Source organism: Macrobrachium nipponense, chromosome 2, assembly GCF_015104395.2.
Source record: "Macrobrachium nipponense isolate FS-2020 chromosome 2, ASM1510439v2, whole genome shotgun sequence".
Taxonomy (NCBI): Eukaryota; Metazoa; Arthropoda; class Malacostraca; order Decapoda; family Palaemonidae; genus Macrobrachium; species Macrobrachium nipponense.
In genome coordinates this window covers 83,164,096-83,181,952 of record NC_087201.1, presented here as the reverse complement: position 1 = coordinate 83,181,952, position 17,857 = coordinate 83,164,096, and the positions used below count along the sequence as shown (strand labels likewise).

Here is a 17,857-nt window from a genome sequence, read left to right as displayed (position 1 = left end):
GTTCAATGCTTGTCGGAGGAGGGTTACTCGCTTGGCCCTTTCGTCGCAGCCAATGCAGTGATACAATAACTTCGTTCGCATTAGGGTTATAATGTTAGGATTCCGTTAGTGTTGTTTTTGAAAATTTGTTCGTCTTTCTTTCGGTTTCTTAATTAGGTTAAGTGTCCTGTTAAAGTGTTTGGGTTTGTCAGATGAGATAGGCAGGTTACGGAACTGGATAGCGTTGGCTACGCTTCGCAGATGCTTCAGCGGCAGTGAACAACGGGATCCCAATCACCTGTTCTTGCAACTTCTCCCCACATTAGAGGCTAAAATAGCCACATGGGAGGCTTCAAGTTACTCCGCACATGAAAGGTATACAGTGGACCCTCCGTATTCGCGGACTCACACATTCGCAGATTTCTCTCGGGGAACATTTCCCCACATTATTTGGGGAAAATTCGCCTGTTTGCGGTATTTGTCTATGAGAAATATCCACAAATTCCAGTTTTTTTTTTTTTTTTTTTTTTTTTTTTTTTTCTCCATAAAATGCACTTTTTTGTGGTAAAATAAAAATTAAAAACACCAGCTATATAGTTTTTGGTTTTTTCTGAGGTTTAACTAACAAAATAGGAGGTTTTAAGCATTTTATAGGGTCCAACTATTCGCGGGTTCTAACTACAGGCGGCCCGCGGTTAACGGCGCAATCGCTTAGCGGCGAATCGGTTTTACAGCTGTCGTAAAAATATTTGTTTAAAAAAATAAGGCATTTTAAGGTATTTTTACAGCAGAATTTTCGGTCAACAGCGCCGCTAGCGCAGTTATGTCTGAGTTCATACATTTGTAGAGAAGTGCTGTTCAGACCATGAAGGTTATGCAAATGATATTAACAAATTTTGTGGAGAATTATTACGTAGGTATTAGGGTAAAATATATGCCTCTGACACTGTTCTATGCCGAAAATATTGAGTTACATAAGTGCAAATTTAGCTATGGATGTGTCGATTTATAAATGTTCATGCTTTTATTTTTAAAATGTGTATGAAAATGTATTATGTACGTATTGGGTATTTTTATTTCTGCACAGAAATATGATACAAAGGCAGCTTTTGAAACTGTCCTTCACGTTATCACAGAGGATGTTTTTTCATGTTCTTTCTTGTGAGCCGCCGCCTGCCGCTCTTCCAAAAATATCTAGTTAAAAAAAGTGCAAATTTAGCGATGGACGTGTCGATTTTATAAATGTTCATGCTTTTATGTTTAAATATGATGTTTTTTCATGTTCGTTCTTGTAAGCCGCCGCCTGCCGCTCTTCCGAAAATATAGTTAAAAAGAATGCAAATTTAGCAATCGATGTGTCGATTTTATAAATGTTCATGCTTTTATGTTTAAAATATGTATGAAAATATATTATGTATAGGGTATTTTTATTTTTGTACATAAATATGATACAATTAAGGCAGCTTTTATAACTACCCTTCACGTTGTCAGAGGATGTTCTTGTCCGCCACTGTTCCGAAAAATGTATGGTGTTATTTTATTAATTATGCATCTTTTCCATAAATCCTTTAAAAAGTTCTACATTACTTCACTGTATCCAATAATATTGTATGTGTTCTCTTATTATTGTATTATAAAGTACTACAGTAAATCTAAGCCAGTATTCCACGGAGCAGCCAGTGTTTTGGTTTGAAATCAGCTGATGGCGAATACAAGTTTCTTTCGCCATATTTAACGCAATTCTGAATTAAATTTCTTGCTTCTAGTTAGCATAAATCTAGATACTTGACTTTTAGGAAACAAGGCTATTTTTCCTTATACGACGTGTTTTTAGATGTAAATATGAATTGAATAGGTCTCGTTGTGATTGTGAACTATTTTTTTTTTCATTAATAGATTACGTTGGCAGCATGTTTATTGAGTAGAACAATTACGTGATTCCATTCACAATTTTCCTATATATCGTCGTAATACGAACTTTACGTTATTTATCTTATATCTTTCAAGCATAGTAGTTTTGATTAAAATGATTTTATCTCAATTTTATCTACGGTTGTGTTTGATGCCATACGTTTACTGGAGTTTTATCCTTGTTGCCAATGCACAATAATGGTCATTAGCAGCTTGAACAGTTTTCTCAGCTTTAGTTATAACTAGGTATAAATTTAACAGTATATTTCCCGATTGATCTTTGATCTATATTGATCTTTGATCTATAGCAAATAAAGTTATTACATGAAGATATCTCAGCTCTATTCTGCATAACGTCTGTAATAGTGTACTATAGTACGATGATTGAAATACAAGCCAAACGGATGTTATCCAATTCGGTTGTACTAAGAAAAAAAAAGTTGTTTCTCGTTCGGTTGTTCATGGCTGTACATGTTTACACAACGAGTATAACGTTAAAACCATACTTTCATATTCTTCATTTGCTGTTTTGAATTATGTAACTAGAAGATGGGATAAAGTTAGGCTATTGTAATTTGGTCTCTCATACATTCGGATTATCGTAAAACAAATTAACGTAACTTGAACACTACAGCTACCTGTACACTGTATAAAACCTTATTATATCTTTATATATTCTAGAAACCCAAAGGATTAAAGCTAGGCTCTTTTCACTTTACAGTATTTATAATACTATAATGCACTGTACAGTAAATTCTATAGTACTATACTGCATAAATATAATTTTACTTATTGCGCCATTGCGGGATTACGGTGCCATTTGACTGGTCTAGGGAGCTGTTAATTGGTCTAGAATTTTGAAAGAAGGTGTGCGGCAGCCGTAGGCTTTAAAATGACAATTTGTCCAAAATTGCATTTTTCCTAACTACAAACCTGAGGTCCTTTTACAATAGGAAGGTACTAGCGGCAGCTGGATAGGTCGTAAGCTTTCGAACAAGGGGTTCGGTAGTTAACTGCTTGTCCGACAGGCGCGCGCGCGCGACTGGGAGGTAAACAAATCACTTTTGCTTTTGGCCCAAGCAAAAACTGCAGAGTGAGGGGTGGCATGAGGTGGGACTATGTGTAAAAGGACCTCAGGTTTGTATAGTTAGGAAAAATGCAATTTTGGACAAATTGTCATTTGTTCCGACACGGCATACAAACCTTCGGTCCTTTTACAATAGGAAGACTCACTTCTTGGTGGGAGGAATCTGAGTCTTTTGTGAACAGACTGGTGTTCGCCCAACCTTGGAATGCCTCCCTGGTCGAAATAAGAGCGAGGGGAGGGATCCAAGCCTCTGTCCGATTGATCGGGGTGTGCACTGCAGGATCAATGGTCAGACCTCTGGACCAAGTACTAAGAGAGAGGCAAGCGTATCTCTTCGTACCAGCAAACAAGAACAAGTTCCTATTTGCAAGAGGCAACATAAAGTTATGGTTTGTCTCTTGTTGGCATCCACTTCCCCCCCCTTGTAGGAGGAAGTGGTGGATATTCGCTCCATCCCTAGTGAAAGGGATAGTATGGGGCTCTGTCGAGTAGCTCACCTGCATCTCGTCCTTATCCAGCAAGGTGATGACCGTATCCTCTACCCACAGGTAGAGGGGGAGAGATAGGAAGAGAAGCCAGTCACTCTCTCATTTCACTTATCTATTCTTACAGTCACACCAGGACTCGATGCTGTTCAGCCTGCTAGGTTCTGGTTAGCTACACAATGTGTTGAGCAGCCACCACGGTCCCAAGGAAAAACGATCCAAGGACCTGTGGGCAATATCCAAAAAGGTAGAAGGAGGTGCCAGTGGTCTGGTTGTACCAGACCCCTGCCTTCAGTACCTGCGCCACGGAGAAGTTTCTTGTGTAACTCGAGGGGAGTGTACTTCTAGGTCATCTTGGTGCTGACGAAGAGTCTTCAACACTCAGCCTGGATGTCGAGTTTTCTTCAGGACAAAGCAGCATCTCCTTCGCATCGAAGGCGGTGAAGTCCATTAGGGAGGGGATTGTGAAGGACTCTAACCGATCGTCAGGAACCGAAGGGTTCTGAGTCTTCACTACGAAGTCGGTACGAAATCGAGCGTCACGAATCCCCATCCCCACCCCTGGATGCTTGACTTCGCAGGAAAAGTCATGCAATTACCTCAGAGGAAAAGAAGGGAATGGTCGTATGACCTATCCTCTTCTCGACTTCGGTGATGTCCTGTACCCATACTGGTCTATCCGTCTGCAGCGAAGTGTCTCACATTCCTCCTATCCCCAAGCAGTGAAGTTCTTCTTCTCGGTAGTGGATAGGACACCGACACTCAATGGTGGGTGTCGATGGTATGGGTACTGTGACAAGCCGTTAGGAATAAGAAAAGACTGTTATGGAACAAACCGAACTAAGTCCACAGCGAAGTTCGTAACTGACTTGGGCGCTCTGACAGCTGCCGACTGACTGCATTCGGTAGGAGGCAGTTGTCCAAGCACCCGAGCAAGTCACGTGACCTTCGCCTTAAAAGGGTTGTAGCCAAGAGACTAAACAAATAATTTGTTCGTCACCGATGCCAGAAGGCGAGGTGATGATTCTCTTAAGGCATGTGCCCAACAGGCGAAAGGTCAATTGCCTTCTAGAGACCGAGGTCCCTGATGGCAAGATATCTCATAGTATAGTTGATTCTCAGCTAAGGAGAAACAACACTGTGTCGTTGAAGACGAAGGTGTACAGAAAATGCAACCTACGTCTTCACAGCTGAACCGAGAGAAGGATTCATCAAGATTCTGAACCTGTGCTACAAAGACTGAGAACGCTAACCGCTATTCATCGCTGTCCGGTGAGGATCGTAGTTGCAATAAAAGCGGAGCGCTTTTCAGTAATGCAGACACAGGGAAATACTGCCTGAAGAACTGCTTCTCATGGGCTGAACATTTGGAAGTAGAGCTGTCAGGTCGGAGAGTAGGCGATGTCTTCTGACACATCTGTTAATTCGGGGCGAACAATGAATAATTGCACACCTACGAATACGAGATATTTTGAAGACAAACTCAGATGTCTGCAAAAATCATTCGCATTATCGCGGTGCGATGCAGCGGGAGACTAGTACAGACTTCTGTTACCGTGCAGTAAACAGAGTGAAAGAGGTCCAAGAGATATCTCTGTTGAAAATTCTCGCAATGTCGAAGGCGATGCAACTCGAGCGTCACAGCAGTAGATGGTCCTTCATTATTGCAAGATCCCCGTTAATCAGAGACCTAAGTCCATGATTGTTGGGTAGAGATACGGTTCGGTAGTCAATCAAACCGGGGGGAGAGAGAGACTTAACCGATCGTGCATCTCCGAGACCTAGCTCTACTGAGCTGCTATCAGGCAGTTCAATACGCAGTAGCTCTCGGTGACTCGTCATCCTGAGTTGCCAGTTAATCCCTTTCACGAAGGAATGCGTTCGGCTAGAACCATCGAGCATAAAGAATACGCTCGAGTAATTATATTTAAACGAAACGGATTTCGGTAAAATACAAAAGCTGATTTGGTGTTGTCGTGACAATACCAAGTATCTAAAATCGAAAACTGATAACTGCTGGGAGGTTGCAGGCCAACCCCGAGTTGCAGTTCAATTAAGATACAATTCGTCTCGGTCACAAACCGTAGAGTTTAACTACGGTATGGCGCCTACCCCCCGGACAATTCAACTGTTAAAAGAATCATGTCTCGAGTAATATACGTAGTATATTTTTGTAGGTTCTGTACCACGACTCCATCCTAAATTCTTTCCCCCCTCGAGGAATGAGAATAAGGATTGGAGATCGACCGCCTTCGTTCTCTAGTCAAGAGAGTAAAGGAGAAGTCTTTCCCAAAGGAAAGCTTCAATGGTGAACAGAATACCGAAGACGATAGTTCAAGCCAAACTGGAAGTCCCGTCCGCTCTTCTCTATTCCAGGTTAATCGCCTACTGTGAGATACTCTTCTTTCAGCAGCAGTCTTCTTCCAAATGCTAGAAATTACAGGAATTCGAGCATAAGCGAGGGTTCCCGATTATTGTGTAACAATTATCGGGGATTCTCGCCTCACTTTGGACCGTGGTCTCGCCTAAGTGTTTGGAGATCGTAAAAAAACTCGAACACCTTGAGTGCGCTAGAAATTCCGTAGAATTCTAAGCATTCTGCAAAACCCCCACCGAATTCGTCAAACGATATCGGCTGTGGTCCTCTCGATTCCCGTAGAAATCAAGAAAGGGGCAGGATCCCTCCTCAACGACCGGGGCTTACGTCAGGTAGGACCCGAAGGTCCCCACGGTAGCGCAGCCCCTAACGTGGGATCTTACAGAGAAATCTCTGTAGGATCCCTCCCCTTTCCCTCGTAGCCGTAAGGAGAGAGGGAATGGGGAGGAATTGGATACTGGCTCGCCTTCCCAGCGGAACTAGCAGTTGGAGAAGAAAAGGAGCAGCCATCGCCTTACGGCGATGGCCTCTCAGAGCCTGGGGAAACGTATCGTCAGGAGAAAACGTTTTTCCCCCGAGGAGGGTTACGAACTCATACTGTAGGTAAGGGTCTGCCGCCACTGTGAACGTCGTCTGGGTGGGGCTGATCGACACCTGACAGGAGAGAAGCCGATACCGTCCTCCGACTCATTCCAGTCCTCGTCGAGGTCGAAACCTCTCAGGAGGACCGAAGGGTGTATTCAAATACGGTGTCCGAAGACACGTAAAAACGCTCTGTCGCAGAGTAGAGGAGGTGAAGTAGCTTGTTCGATTCCGGCCAGAACTGAGAGAGCCTTCTTGTCCGGAGACGAGAGACTACCTGGTTCAACACAGTCAGGCAAGCTCCGATCGCGGCAGACCCACCGTCGATTTGGGTTCCCTCTCGGGCCCAAAACAAAAAGACTCGAGCCGAGACGTGGCTCTGCTGGTGGGAGCGGCGATCCTTCCCCGAGGTTGTTGTGCTGACGAATCAGCACCATAACCTCGGCAAAGTTCCTTTGGATCTCGGAAGTCACAGCATCTTGCCAGAGTAGGACCGTTAAGCCCTTCGAACAAGAGCATATTCCGAGAACCTTCCTCCTAAGAAGGGGGAACAGCGACAGCCCTCTCCGGTCTCTCCTACCACTTACGCATACGTCCTGGCCGGTCCAAGAACCGTGCCTGGCACGTAGGGCGTCGTGGTGGGATCATGAGGGGCGCACCCCTCACGATCACTCCTCAATACCTCGCTCCTCCCCGTGTAACCCGAGGAGGTTGAAGGTACGGGAGAGGCAGACCTGACGCTCCCTCCTCGCTCGCTGGCAGAACCAGCAGGCTTGGAGGGCTGCAGGCGATCGTCAACCCGCGGGTGGCGATCGAGCTGCAGGCCTGGTCGAACCGTCTCGCTGTGGAGAACTGCCTGGACCTGAGGCACAGCGGCCCCGATTCCTCGAGTTGTTCATAAAGAGCTGGGTGCTGGTTGCCGTACCCGATCGCTCTCTGTGAGAGCGACGGTCAGGCGACCTGCAGGCTCCACTGTCACGGTTGAGACCGGTGCTTTGTCCTCACGGCACGTCACGTCGCTGGTTTCCAGCCGTGGCTGGCACCGGCGAACGGGGGGACCTCTTCCCAGCCTCAGCCCCTTGGCCAGTCCCGTGGACCGTCACGTCCCCGGGTAGCCAGCTGGTCGCCGCGAGAGGCTGGTCTGGTGAGAGTCGTGTGAGCGGCTGTCACCAGTCTTCCCGCTCCGTGCCGTGAACCTGACGCTGAGCGCGCTCAGAGGTCTGGTTCCTGGCTGCACGGTCGCTGGTAGGCGACCGTACACTCGGTACCTCCCGCGAACGAGGAGGCCGAGACGGACCCTGATGCAGTGGCAGAACCACTGACACCAGGCGAGGAAGTACCGGTGTTGGCCGGTACCCCTCTGGTCCCCGTAGTCTTCTTCCTTGCGGAAGAAGAGACGGGCCCCGCTCCCGAAGGAGCAGGAGGACCAGCGGAAGGAACCCTCCCCTCCCACCGAGGTGCGACGGGTCCCGAGAAGCTCCCGAGGGAGACTTCTTAGGAGGGAGGAGGCAACCTTCTTCTTCCTCGGCTGTGAAGCCTTAGAAGTCGAAGGGGAAGAGGCGGCAGCCGACGACGATGAAGAAGATGAAGACGACGACGACGACACTTCCTCCTCTTCTTCGTCAGCTTCCTCAGGACAGACGTAAGATCTGCTATCCAGGGCGGAGCCGGGCTGCTGTAGCGAAGCCACAGGGCCGGACGCACCTGTACAGACAGACCAAAGTCTGGGGTAGTACCACCACGAACAGGGACGACGTCAGCAGGTATGGGCATCTCAGGAACAGCAGGCACAGCCAGCACAGCATCGGCAGGGACAGCCAGCGCAGCAACAGCAGGGACAGCCAGCGCAGCAACGGCAGGGACAGCCAGCGCAGCAACTGCATGGACAGTCAGCCCAGAATCGGCAGGTACGGCAGGCAGCACCGGAAACACAGGAGGTGGAGCAGCAGCCAGCAACATCCTGGTACCGGCGGCAGGTCAGGGCGAGCTCCTAGGGCAGCTGAAGTGTGGGTCGCGGCAGCGCGGCAACCACGAGCGGCGGCGGCACGCCCCCCTCTCGGTACGGCGAACGGTACTTCACAGCGGCTGTAGGCAAGACTGTTACCACGTGAGGCGAGTACACCAGGTGAGGAGGGACGTCGTCACCTGGAGTCGATATCGTTGTCGTGGTCACCACTCCATGGGTGACCGCAGTAGGCCCAGACATAGAACCGCAGCCCCTGGACACCAGCACGCCCCTGCAAATGGAAGGACGCCCATACCTCACCAAGGTCCACCCTCGTGGCAGTAGCACCTGCGGAAATAACAGTAGTAGTGATTAGTGGGGGGGAAGTCCCCTCACCCGGGGGGGGGGGGTGAGCCCCCACACCGAACGAGCGGAAGACCCCGAATACAATTGTACATCGGGCACCGAGCGCCCTCCCCCGCGCTCCGACGGATCGGGCGAGGAAGAAGAACCCAGATAACCTCCTCCTCCTCCCCCCCCCCCCCCCCCCCAAGGGGAAGGGCCATCTGTGGGAGCTGAGTGGGGGGGGGGGGGGGGATTCTCGTTCCCCACCCCCGCACAGCACCCATGTACCCAACAACAATAATAAGAGCCCGAGAGCAATCGTGCCCTCGGCACCGAATGCAAGGGTATAAGAATCAATTCCTGACTGAGCGGAACTTGAACCAAAATAAATATTGATGCAATCAATAATAAAAGGAATAACATGAAAAAGAATCTTGCATTACGATTCACTTCACAATGAATAAGGGCTCGGTTAGCGAGCGCAATTTTGCGCCCTCGGTACCGAGCGCAAGGGTAAAAGGATCCATTCCCGATAATGAACGGAAACCTTGATCCATAATGAATTGATGCAATCAAAATATATATGATTAAAAAGAATACTGCGCGTGCAATTTCACTTCATACAAATAAAAGGGGAAGGATCAATTCCCGGGAAATAGCGGAAACATTGATCCAAGTAAATAATGCAATCTCAATAAAATATGAAAATGAAAAAGAACTGCACTTGCGATTTCATTTCATTCAAATAAAAAGGGGAAAGGATTAATTTCCGGGTAAGAGCGGAAACTGATCCAAAATGAGTATTGCTACAATCAAAATAAATATATGAAAATGAAAAAGAATACTGTACATGCGATTCCACTTCCATACAGAATAAGTTTTCGTGCCGAGCGCATTCGCTCGGCAAGCGAGCATACAGGTCAAAAAAAAATATAAGTGAAAAGGGCACTTACTTACGATTTTCATCTACACATTTCCAACCAAAAATATAAGCTCGGAGCGAGCGCTACTCCCGCCCTCGGCACCGGAGCATACACAATACGAGGATCATTTCTGGGAAAAATGAATTCCCGCACTTACGCCCTTCAGTCCCGGCACTCGGGATAATCGGAGGGCGTGGAGAGAAACCAAGATCCTTTAATTCACAATTGAATTCAATGGAAATAAATATGAAATGATTGTACTTACAATTCAGTTTCACTAGATAAATAGAAAAAGAAAAACACAAACACCATGCGAAAGCAACGACGATGAAGCGGGCGAGAGCGATGATTCACGTCTACACGCCAGCAGGCCGAAAGCAAAAGTGGTTTGTTTACCTCCAGTCGCTCTTTTGCGCGCGCCTGTCGGACAAGCAGTTAACTACCGAACCCCTTGTTCGAAAGCTTACGACCTATCCAGCTGCCGCTAGTACCTTCCTATTGTAAAAGGACGAAGGTTTGTATGCCGTGTCGGAACAAATAAATTGCTTAGCATTGAAAATCACTTAGCTGCCAGGAACGGAACCCCTGCAAGCTGACCGAGGGCCACCTGTATTCACCGGGGTGTCTGGTACGCATCCCCCGCGAATACAGGGGACCACTGTACAATACCACACGGGAGTTAGCATGACGGAGATGAACCTGACTTACGAGACTGACGTGAGGTACTCTCCCCTCTGGCTTCTCATCGACCGAATAGGAACAAATAGTTGAGATTAATATACTTTACTTACAGTAGGCAATTACTGAGTTACCAGCCTATGTTCGTAGACGGTCGGGCTGAATTAGATTGTTCCAATTAAATGTTGATCGAGCTAATTCTGGTGTTCAGGGATCATATTGCAACATGAAGTTTTCATAATAAAACTAATATTTTAATACTTACCTGAACACCTGAATGATTCCCACCTTCCTCCCCTCCTCAGTTAGTTGTGATTATGAATGATGCAATTGAAGGGTAGGCCGATGGTGGCCAGTATGTACGGCAGCACTGCCAACGGTTCACAGGTAACTCAGTAAACAGTTTACCGACAGCGTTGGTAACAGTGTCAGTTAATTACCCAATTGATGGATAAGTTTGTGAGGATGTAGTTCGAGCTGGTCAGTGACCAGGGCTAATTCAGGTGTTCAGGTAAGTATTACAATATTAGTTTTATTATGAAAACTTCATTTCTTGAAAAAGTGGTTATCTGATGGACTCCTTTGCTCCAGATTTTTTTCTTCCCAAAATGTAGTCTTCTGGTGCTAAAGACTTAGCAATATCTCCCTTCTGCTCTCCTTGCTTTTTCTACCATTTCCTCTTGTGGTAGGGACCTTCATCTGTGTCCCATCATGATGGTCAGTGTTTATCTGCAGTGAACTCCGGGATTCTTTTCTCCAAGACTTTTTTTCCATACAGGTCAGAGGAAGAACAGAACAGATTTTTAAAGAATAAAATATCTTTCTGATTACAAGAGCTTACTACACTTTTAACTGAAGGTGAGAGAACAGATGATATGTTTTTTTCATTTTTTTTTAACATGATTTGGAGCTTGACATTTTTCAACTAGGAACCAGATGCCACTTTAGCTCCACCAGAGTGTATTGGAGAGATGCAAGTGACAGCAAAGGAAAGAAATGAGTTGCAGAATTTCATAGAGGCCTTTTATGTTGCAGTGTTGGAGTGGTAGTGAAATTTTAACCACTTAAAGGTATTGTTGGATGGAGTTTAAAAATCAACAGCATGGAGGGAGCATGAACTTTCATCTTCATCTACATTTTTTTAACTTGGGTAGATTTTCAGCTTTAGCACCCTAAGAAGTAATTATTTTGGGTAACCTACCTTATGCCTTATGGTGGTGAATGCTTTGTCATATCCTCATTACTTGCCAGGTGCGTACCAATTTTTTTGTGCTCGTAACATTCTTATATGGAATTACTGAAGATTGACTTTCTTATTCTTTTTATTTTCAATCACCTGCTACTCCAATGTGGCTACTTTGTCCTTCCACCAAATTTCTCTTCAGGCAATGTCTATGATTAATGGGATTGTTACGAAAGTGTTTGTAGTACGCAAAATTTTTTTCTTTCTTCTTTTACTTAAAGGAAGCTCGCAGACACTACCTGTAAATATATACATTTATATTAACCACTCATTTTTAATTAAAAAGGACAAGAAAAGGTGTAAGATTATGTCTCGGTGAATCATAAATGAATGAAAAGTAGTTAGTATTATCCAAGCTAGGGACATTTCTTGCTCCAATGTCTGTCATCCTGAGATGTTGAATAGTAATTACCAACTGATGGATCTTAGGTGCTCTGATTCGCATGTGTTAACATAAGAATCAGTGTACCTGAACTGCTAGTAAGAGCTCTGTAAGATTCGTGTTAGTATTAACAGTTTTGTCGCTTATAGTAGTTGGTTTCAGACCACTATGGTGTGTGGGTATGACCAGAAAAATTGCATGTGTAAGGAGGAGTACTTCAGTTTTCTAGTTATAAGTACATGTACAACTAGTTTACATATTTGGACCAGCTCTACTGACCAAAAAATGTAAAAAAAAAAAAAAAAAAAAATGGATTGTATAGGAGAAGCATGTTTTATTGATGGTTATTGTAATGGCAGCAATTTTTTCACTTTTGTATGCAAATAGGAATCTTTCCCATCATTTACCGAGGAAATTTAAAGAAGAAATCAATTGCTATATTTCACTGATACAGAAGTAATACATGATTAGGTGTCATGCTGTTATAAATCCTCCATCTTAGTTTCACTGTACATCAGAGTTTCATTTGTAATTTTTTTTAGTGGTGCTAAATGTATATTTGATACTGATATTCAAAAGTTCCATACATGAATTTTTTTATTTTTCTAGATTGCATCATCAGACTGATATTCAAGACCCCTTGAAGTACCCTTTGTTGAGAGGTCAAGCATCAAAGATGTCTGTTAAGTGTTATATATGTGGTCTTAATTTAGCAAAGTAAGTATCTAGTTTGTCAGTAGTTATAGTATTTGAGCTTCAGTAGTTTCCAAGTTTTCTGTAGATAAAACAAAAGTAGACTTATTTAGAAATCAGATGGATAAAGAATTACGTATTAACATTAATGAAATAGGACTGAGAACCAGTATTATCAATAATTTTAATATCAGAGAAACATCCTGTTTTGTAAGGGACTTTATTAATATTTGAGAATTGTAGTACTCTGGTATATATTGCATTAACATAAATAATATCTCAGCTATTTAATACTAGATATCTCTATCTGTATATATTTTTATATGTAAAATTATGTTCTAAGGGATTGATATGTAAGAAATTAGATTCATGAAAATGGAAATACAAATTGGCAATGTTTGTATATAGTTTTATTATTAAATTTGATGTAGTTGTTGTTAACATAAAACTTTAGTATTTTAAATAGATTTCATTTACAGTAATGTTATTTGTTCCGACACGTAATACAAACCCTTGGTCCTTTACATATGGAATATACTTTACAGCGCAGCTGGAACCGGTCATAAGCTTTCGAACAAGGTGGTTCGATAGTTAACTGCTTGTCCGATGGTCGGGAGTCCCGCCCGACTGGAGGGTAAACATCCACTATGCTTTCAGCCGCCGACAGAGTAAGATGTGTTGTTCGCCGCTCTGCCCACCATTGTCGTATGCTTTGTTTACTTTGATACGAAGTCTTTCAATCACTTTTTCTCAGTTACCGTTGTACTTGTGTGTGGAAGCGTGTAAGTACTGAGTATTTCTTTTTGTTTTATTGTTCATTGCTACTTCTGGTGAAATGGAAAGCCACGAGTCGGAGAGACCCCCCTGCCCCCCACACACACGGAGAGTGTGCCCTGGTGTGGAGGCCGTAAGTGTGGGGCCTTTCGATCCACCATTGAAGTGGATCACCATGTATTATGTGCTCGGTGCCGAGGTTGTGAATGCTTTCAGTCCGAGTGGTGTGATTTATGTTATTTGTGGTCGGAGGAGCAGTGGGAGCGTTACGAGAGGAGGAAGAAGGGGTGTAAAGTAACCAAGATGTCAGCAGAAAGCTCTCCAGTGTCATCTTTGGTTATGGATACGTCTTCTTCATTCCTTCCTCCGTGTCAGCTCCTGCGTATGGCTCCTTCCCCTTCGGGGGAAGTGTTGCGTTCTGCCTCTTCAGTTGATTCGTCAAGTGCAGAGGAGGGCGTGTGGCACTCCGACCTCCAGTTGTACTCTGGGTCTCCCATTTGCTCGAGGTAACTTGCTCCCCCTGGGCGAGCGGGAACCCCCTCTTCTAACCCGACCTTTGCCTCCTCAGGCGTGACTGCCACCGGGGGTAGGGACCTTGAGCAGGTCTGGCACTCGCTTGGGCTTTTGGGCACGCCTAGCTTTTGGGGTCTGCTGGATCACCTGGCTGCACCAGTAACCCATGGACCGGTGATGTCGACGACGATGACGGTGTCGACTCCCGCGTATGCTGCTCCTCCCCATCTGGTGTATACCCAGCATATAACGACGGTGATACCATCAGCTGCTGTCCAGGCGTCGCTGTCGTCTTCACCACGAGAGGAGCCGGCCCCACCACCTGGCTTCGCTGTCTTCACCGCAGGCCCCGATTTCCAGTGCCCGAAAAGCTCGCTGCTGGACCAACCACCAGTACCGGTCTTCGCCGCTGTACCAGATCCTGCCGTCTCTGTTGCTGCCTGTGGTGTTGTTGCTCCCACCGCAGGTCCCTCCGGACAGGTGCAGCTGGGCTGTGTTGTTTTGGCAACTGCCCCAGTTCCGTCCTGGATGGAGGACCTGACGGTGGTCCTGAGGAAACTGACGAAGAAGAAGAAGAAGGTGTTGTCATCTTCGTCGTTGTCTTCTTCGTTGTTGTCGTCTGCAGCCACCTCTTCCCCTTCGACTTCCGAGGCCCCACAGCCGAGGAGGAAGAAGGTGGCCTCCTCCCCGACTAAGAAGGTTCGCTCAGAGCCCTCTAAGGGTCTGCCCCACTCTTGTGGGGCAGTTGGGGCTTCCGCTGGTCCTCCTGTTCCCCCGGGAACAGGGCCCGTCTCTCCTTCCGCAAGGAAGAAGAAGACGGGGACCAAAGGGGTAGCTGCTACCACCGGTACCTCTTCTCCTAGTGCCTCTCCACCGGGAACCGTTTTGACCGCTCGTTTGCCAGCGGTACCGAGTGTTCGGTCGCCTACTGGTGACCGTGCAGCCAGGGCCCAGACCACTGAGCCTGGTCACCGGCAGGACCCAGGCATGGAGCGGAAGATTGGTGGCAGTAGCTCAGGTGACTCCCGCCAGACCAGCGATCGCTCTCGCAGCGATTGCCCAGTTCCCAGGGTTGACGCGACGGTCCCACCGGACTGTCCGTGTGCTGAGGCCAGAAAGAGGTCCCCCTGGTCACCAGGCCCAGCCTCGGCTGGGCCAGGTACCGTGATGCGTCATGAGGACGGTGCACGTTCCCACTGCGCCAGCGGACTCTACCGGTCTCCCGCCGCTGCCCAAGCAGGTTAACCCGGAGATAGCCAGGCTAACTCCGGATGTGCCTCTTCAGCACCTCCTGTCAGAGAACCTCTGGTTCATGCAGCAAGAGGCACAGGCCTTGGAAGTGACTGCCATGGCAGCATTCCAAGCAGTCTCTTGGCTGGATCTGTGGTCCCTCACAGTGTCCAGAGCCGTGGCCTCCTCGGGACACATCACTCCCAAAGGGGACCTGGCGTTTGGGAGACTGTGTCAGTCTGGGGGTAGGGCGATCTCCTACCTCGCCCACCAGATGGCCAACCTGTGGGCCAACCTGGTCCTGAGACGTCGGGACACAGTCCTCGCTCGAGTGACCAGGGCGGCAGGGCGTGAGGCAGCGTTGGGTCTGAGGAACGGACCGTTGTTGGGTTCCTTCTCTCTCTTCCCCAGATAGATGGTGGATGCTGCGGTGGAACAGCGGCGCACTGAGGACAGTGACCACTTGGTACACCAGGCAGTCTCGAAGGCTTCTGGGCAGCCTCGAGTCACTGCGGCCAAGCCAAGCCTCGGAGCTTGGCTAGCTCTTCCTCTGCAGCCAAGACGTCTTCCTCGTCGAGGCCGAGAGGAAAGACCCAGCCTTCAACTTCTTTCGTAAGGAATGATCGTCAGCCCTCCTCCCAGACCTCCTTTTCCTGAGGAGGATCCGGGAAGAAGAAGTTGAAGAAGAGGAAATGCTAGGGACGGTGTTCCCCCTCACCTGCTGCCGGAAGTCGGGGGGTGCCTGGCAAGCCATTGGGCAACTTGGCAGCGCTACGGAGCCGAGACCTGGATAGTGGATGTCCTTTGGGAGGGATATCTACTACCCTTCTAGTCGCGGCCACCCCTCACCTCCAACCCAGTCCATCTGCAGACGTACGTTCCCGGTTCGGCCAGGGACATGGCACTTCGGCAAGACGTAGAAGCCATGCTGAGCAAGGGAGCTGTGGAGGTCGTGCAGGATCAGTCACCGGGCTTCTACATTTCCTGGTGGAGAAGTCATTGAGGGCTGGCGCCTGGTGATAGATCTCTCTCCCTTGAACCGATTCATTCGCCAGACTCGGTTCACGATGGAAACGGCACACTCAGTGCTTGATTCCATCAGGGAGAACGACTTCATACTTTCTGTGGACCTGAAGGATGTGTATTTCCAGACACCCATCCACCAGTCCTCCAGGAAGTACCTCTGCTTCATCCTTGACGGGACGGTGTACCAATTCAGGGCACTTTGCTTCGGTCTCTCAACTGCCCCACAGGTGTTCACGTGAGTGTTCACGCTAGTGTCGGCTTGGGCACATTTGGTAGGGATACGTCTTCCGAGGTATCTCGACGATTGGCTGGTCCTGGTGAGCTCCCGCTCACAGTTGCTACAGGACAGAGATCGACTCTTCGAATTCTGCCACGATCTGGGGATTCTGGTGAACTTCGAGAAGTCAGATCTCGAGCCCAAGCAGAGGATGAAGTACCTGGGCATGCTGATCGATTTGGTAGCAGGGCGAGTCTTCCCCGCAGACTCGCGGATCAGCAGGTTCAGGGAGGCAGCCAGACGGTTCCTGTCTCGACAGTAGCAGCCAGCTCGGCAGTGGCAGGTCGTGATCGGTCACCTGTCGTCTCTAAAGAAGCTAGTCCCTCACGGGCGTCTTCACCTGCAGTCTCTTCAGTGGAGGGTAAAGGAGTGTTAGTCACAGGCAAGAGACCCGCTCTTCCTCCCCGTTCCTCTCACGGAGGAGGTGAGGCAGGACCTAGCCTGGTGGCTGGACGACGGGAACCTTGTAAGAAGAGTGCCTCTACTCACACTCCCCCCCTGGGAGATGCTCCTGTTCTCAACGCATCGACCGAGGGTTGGGGCGCACACTTGGAGGAGTTGCTGGTTGCAGGTGTGTGGGACCATCACGACAAGCACGTTCACATCAACGTCCTGGAGCTCAAGGCAGCGTTCCTCGCTCTTCAGGAGTTCTGGGAACGTGTGATGGGACACTCAGTGGTGGTGATGTGCGACAACACCACTGTAGTGGCATATGTCAACAAACAGGGGGGGCCTAGTGTCCCTCCCATTGCACCAGTTGATGATGCAGGTGCATGAGTGGGCCGTAGCCCACTCGGTAGAGCTGTCAGCCAGGTACATTCCAGGGAAGAGGAATGTAGTGGCAGACAAGCTCAGCCGCCGGAATCAGGTGATCGGGACCGAATGGTCTCTTCACCCGGACGTGGCGGAAAGGCTCTTCAACCTGTGGGGGCGTCCAGTCATGGATCTGTTCGCCACCCGGCACAACAGGAAACTCGAGGTTTTCTTCTCAGTTGTGTCGGACCCATGGGCAGCTGCAGAGGACGCTTTTCAACACCCGTGGGACAACCTCCTTGTCTACGCCTTTCCCCCGTTCTGTCTGATTCGCGAGGTTATCAGCAGGGCGCTGGTCACCAGCAATGTTCGGATGATTCTGGTGGCACCCAAATGGTCTCAGGCCATTTGGTTTTCGGACCTGCTGGCTCTTCTCGCCGAGGCACCATGAGAGATTTCCCCCATGGCACAACCTCCCGTGCCAACCACATGTGAACGGTACCACCAAGCAGTTCGGTCCCTGTGTCTTCACGGCTGGCTGTTATCCACCATCTCTTGCGAGCGAGAGGCTTTTCTCGCCGAGCAGCAACAGAGATGGGGGGGTACCTCAGACAGTCCTCCGCAGCTATGTACCAGGGGAAGTGGTCCGTCTTC

General features: G+C 48.0%; 1 protein-coding gene across 1 annotated transcript in view; it reads left to right on the top strand.

The window, feature by feature from the left end:
- Nucleotides 1-17,857, top strand: part of LOC135220730 (uncharacterized) — a gene marked incomplete at its 5' end in the record, with an annotated part of 198,820 nt that overhangs the window by 134,672 nt on the left and 46,291 nt on the right. The window contains 1 exon segment of the mRNA XM_064258169.1: nt 12,547-12,654. Coding sequence (XP_064114239.1) covers nt 12,547-12,654 — 108 coding nt within the window.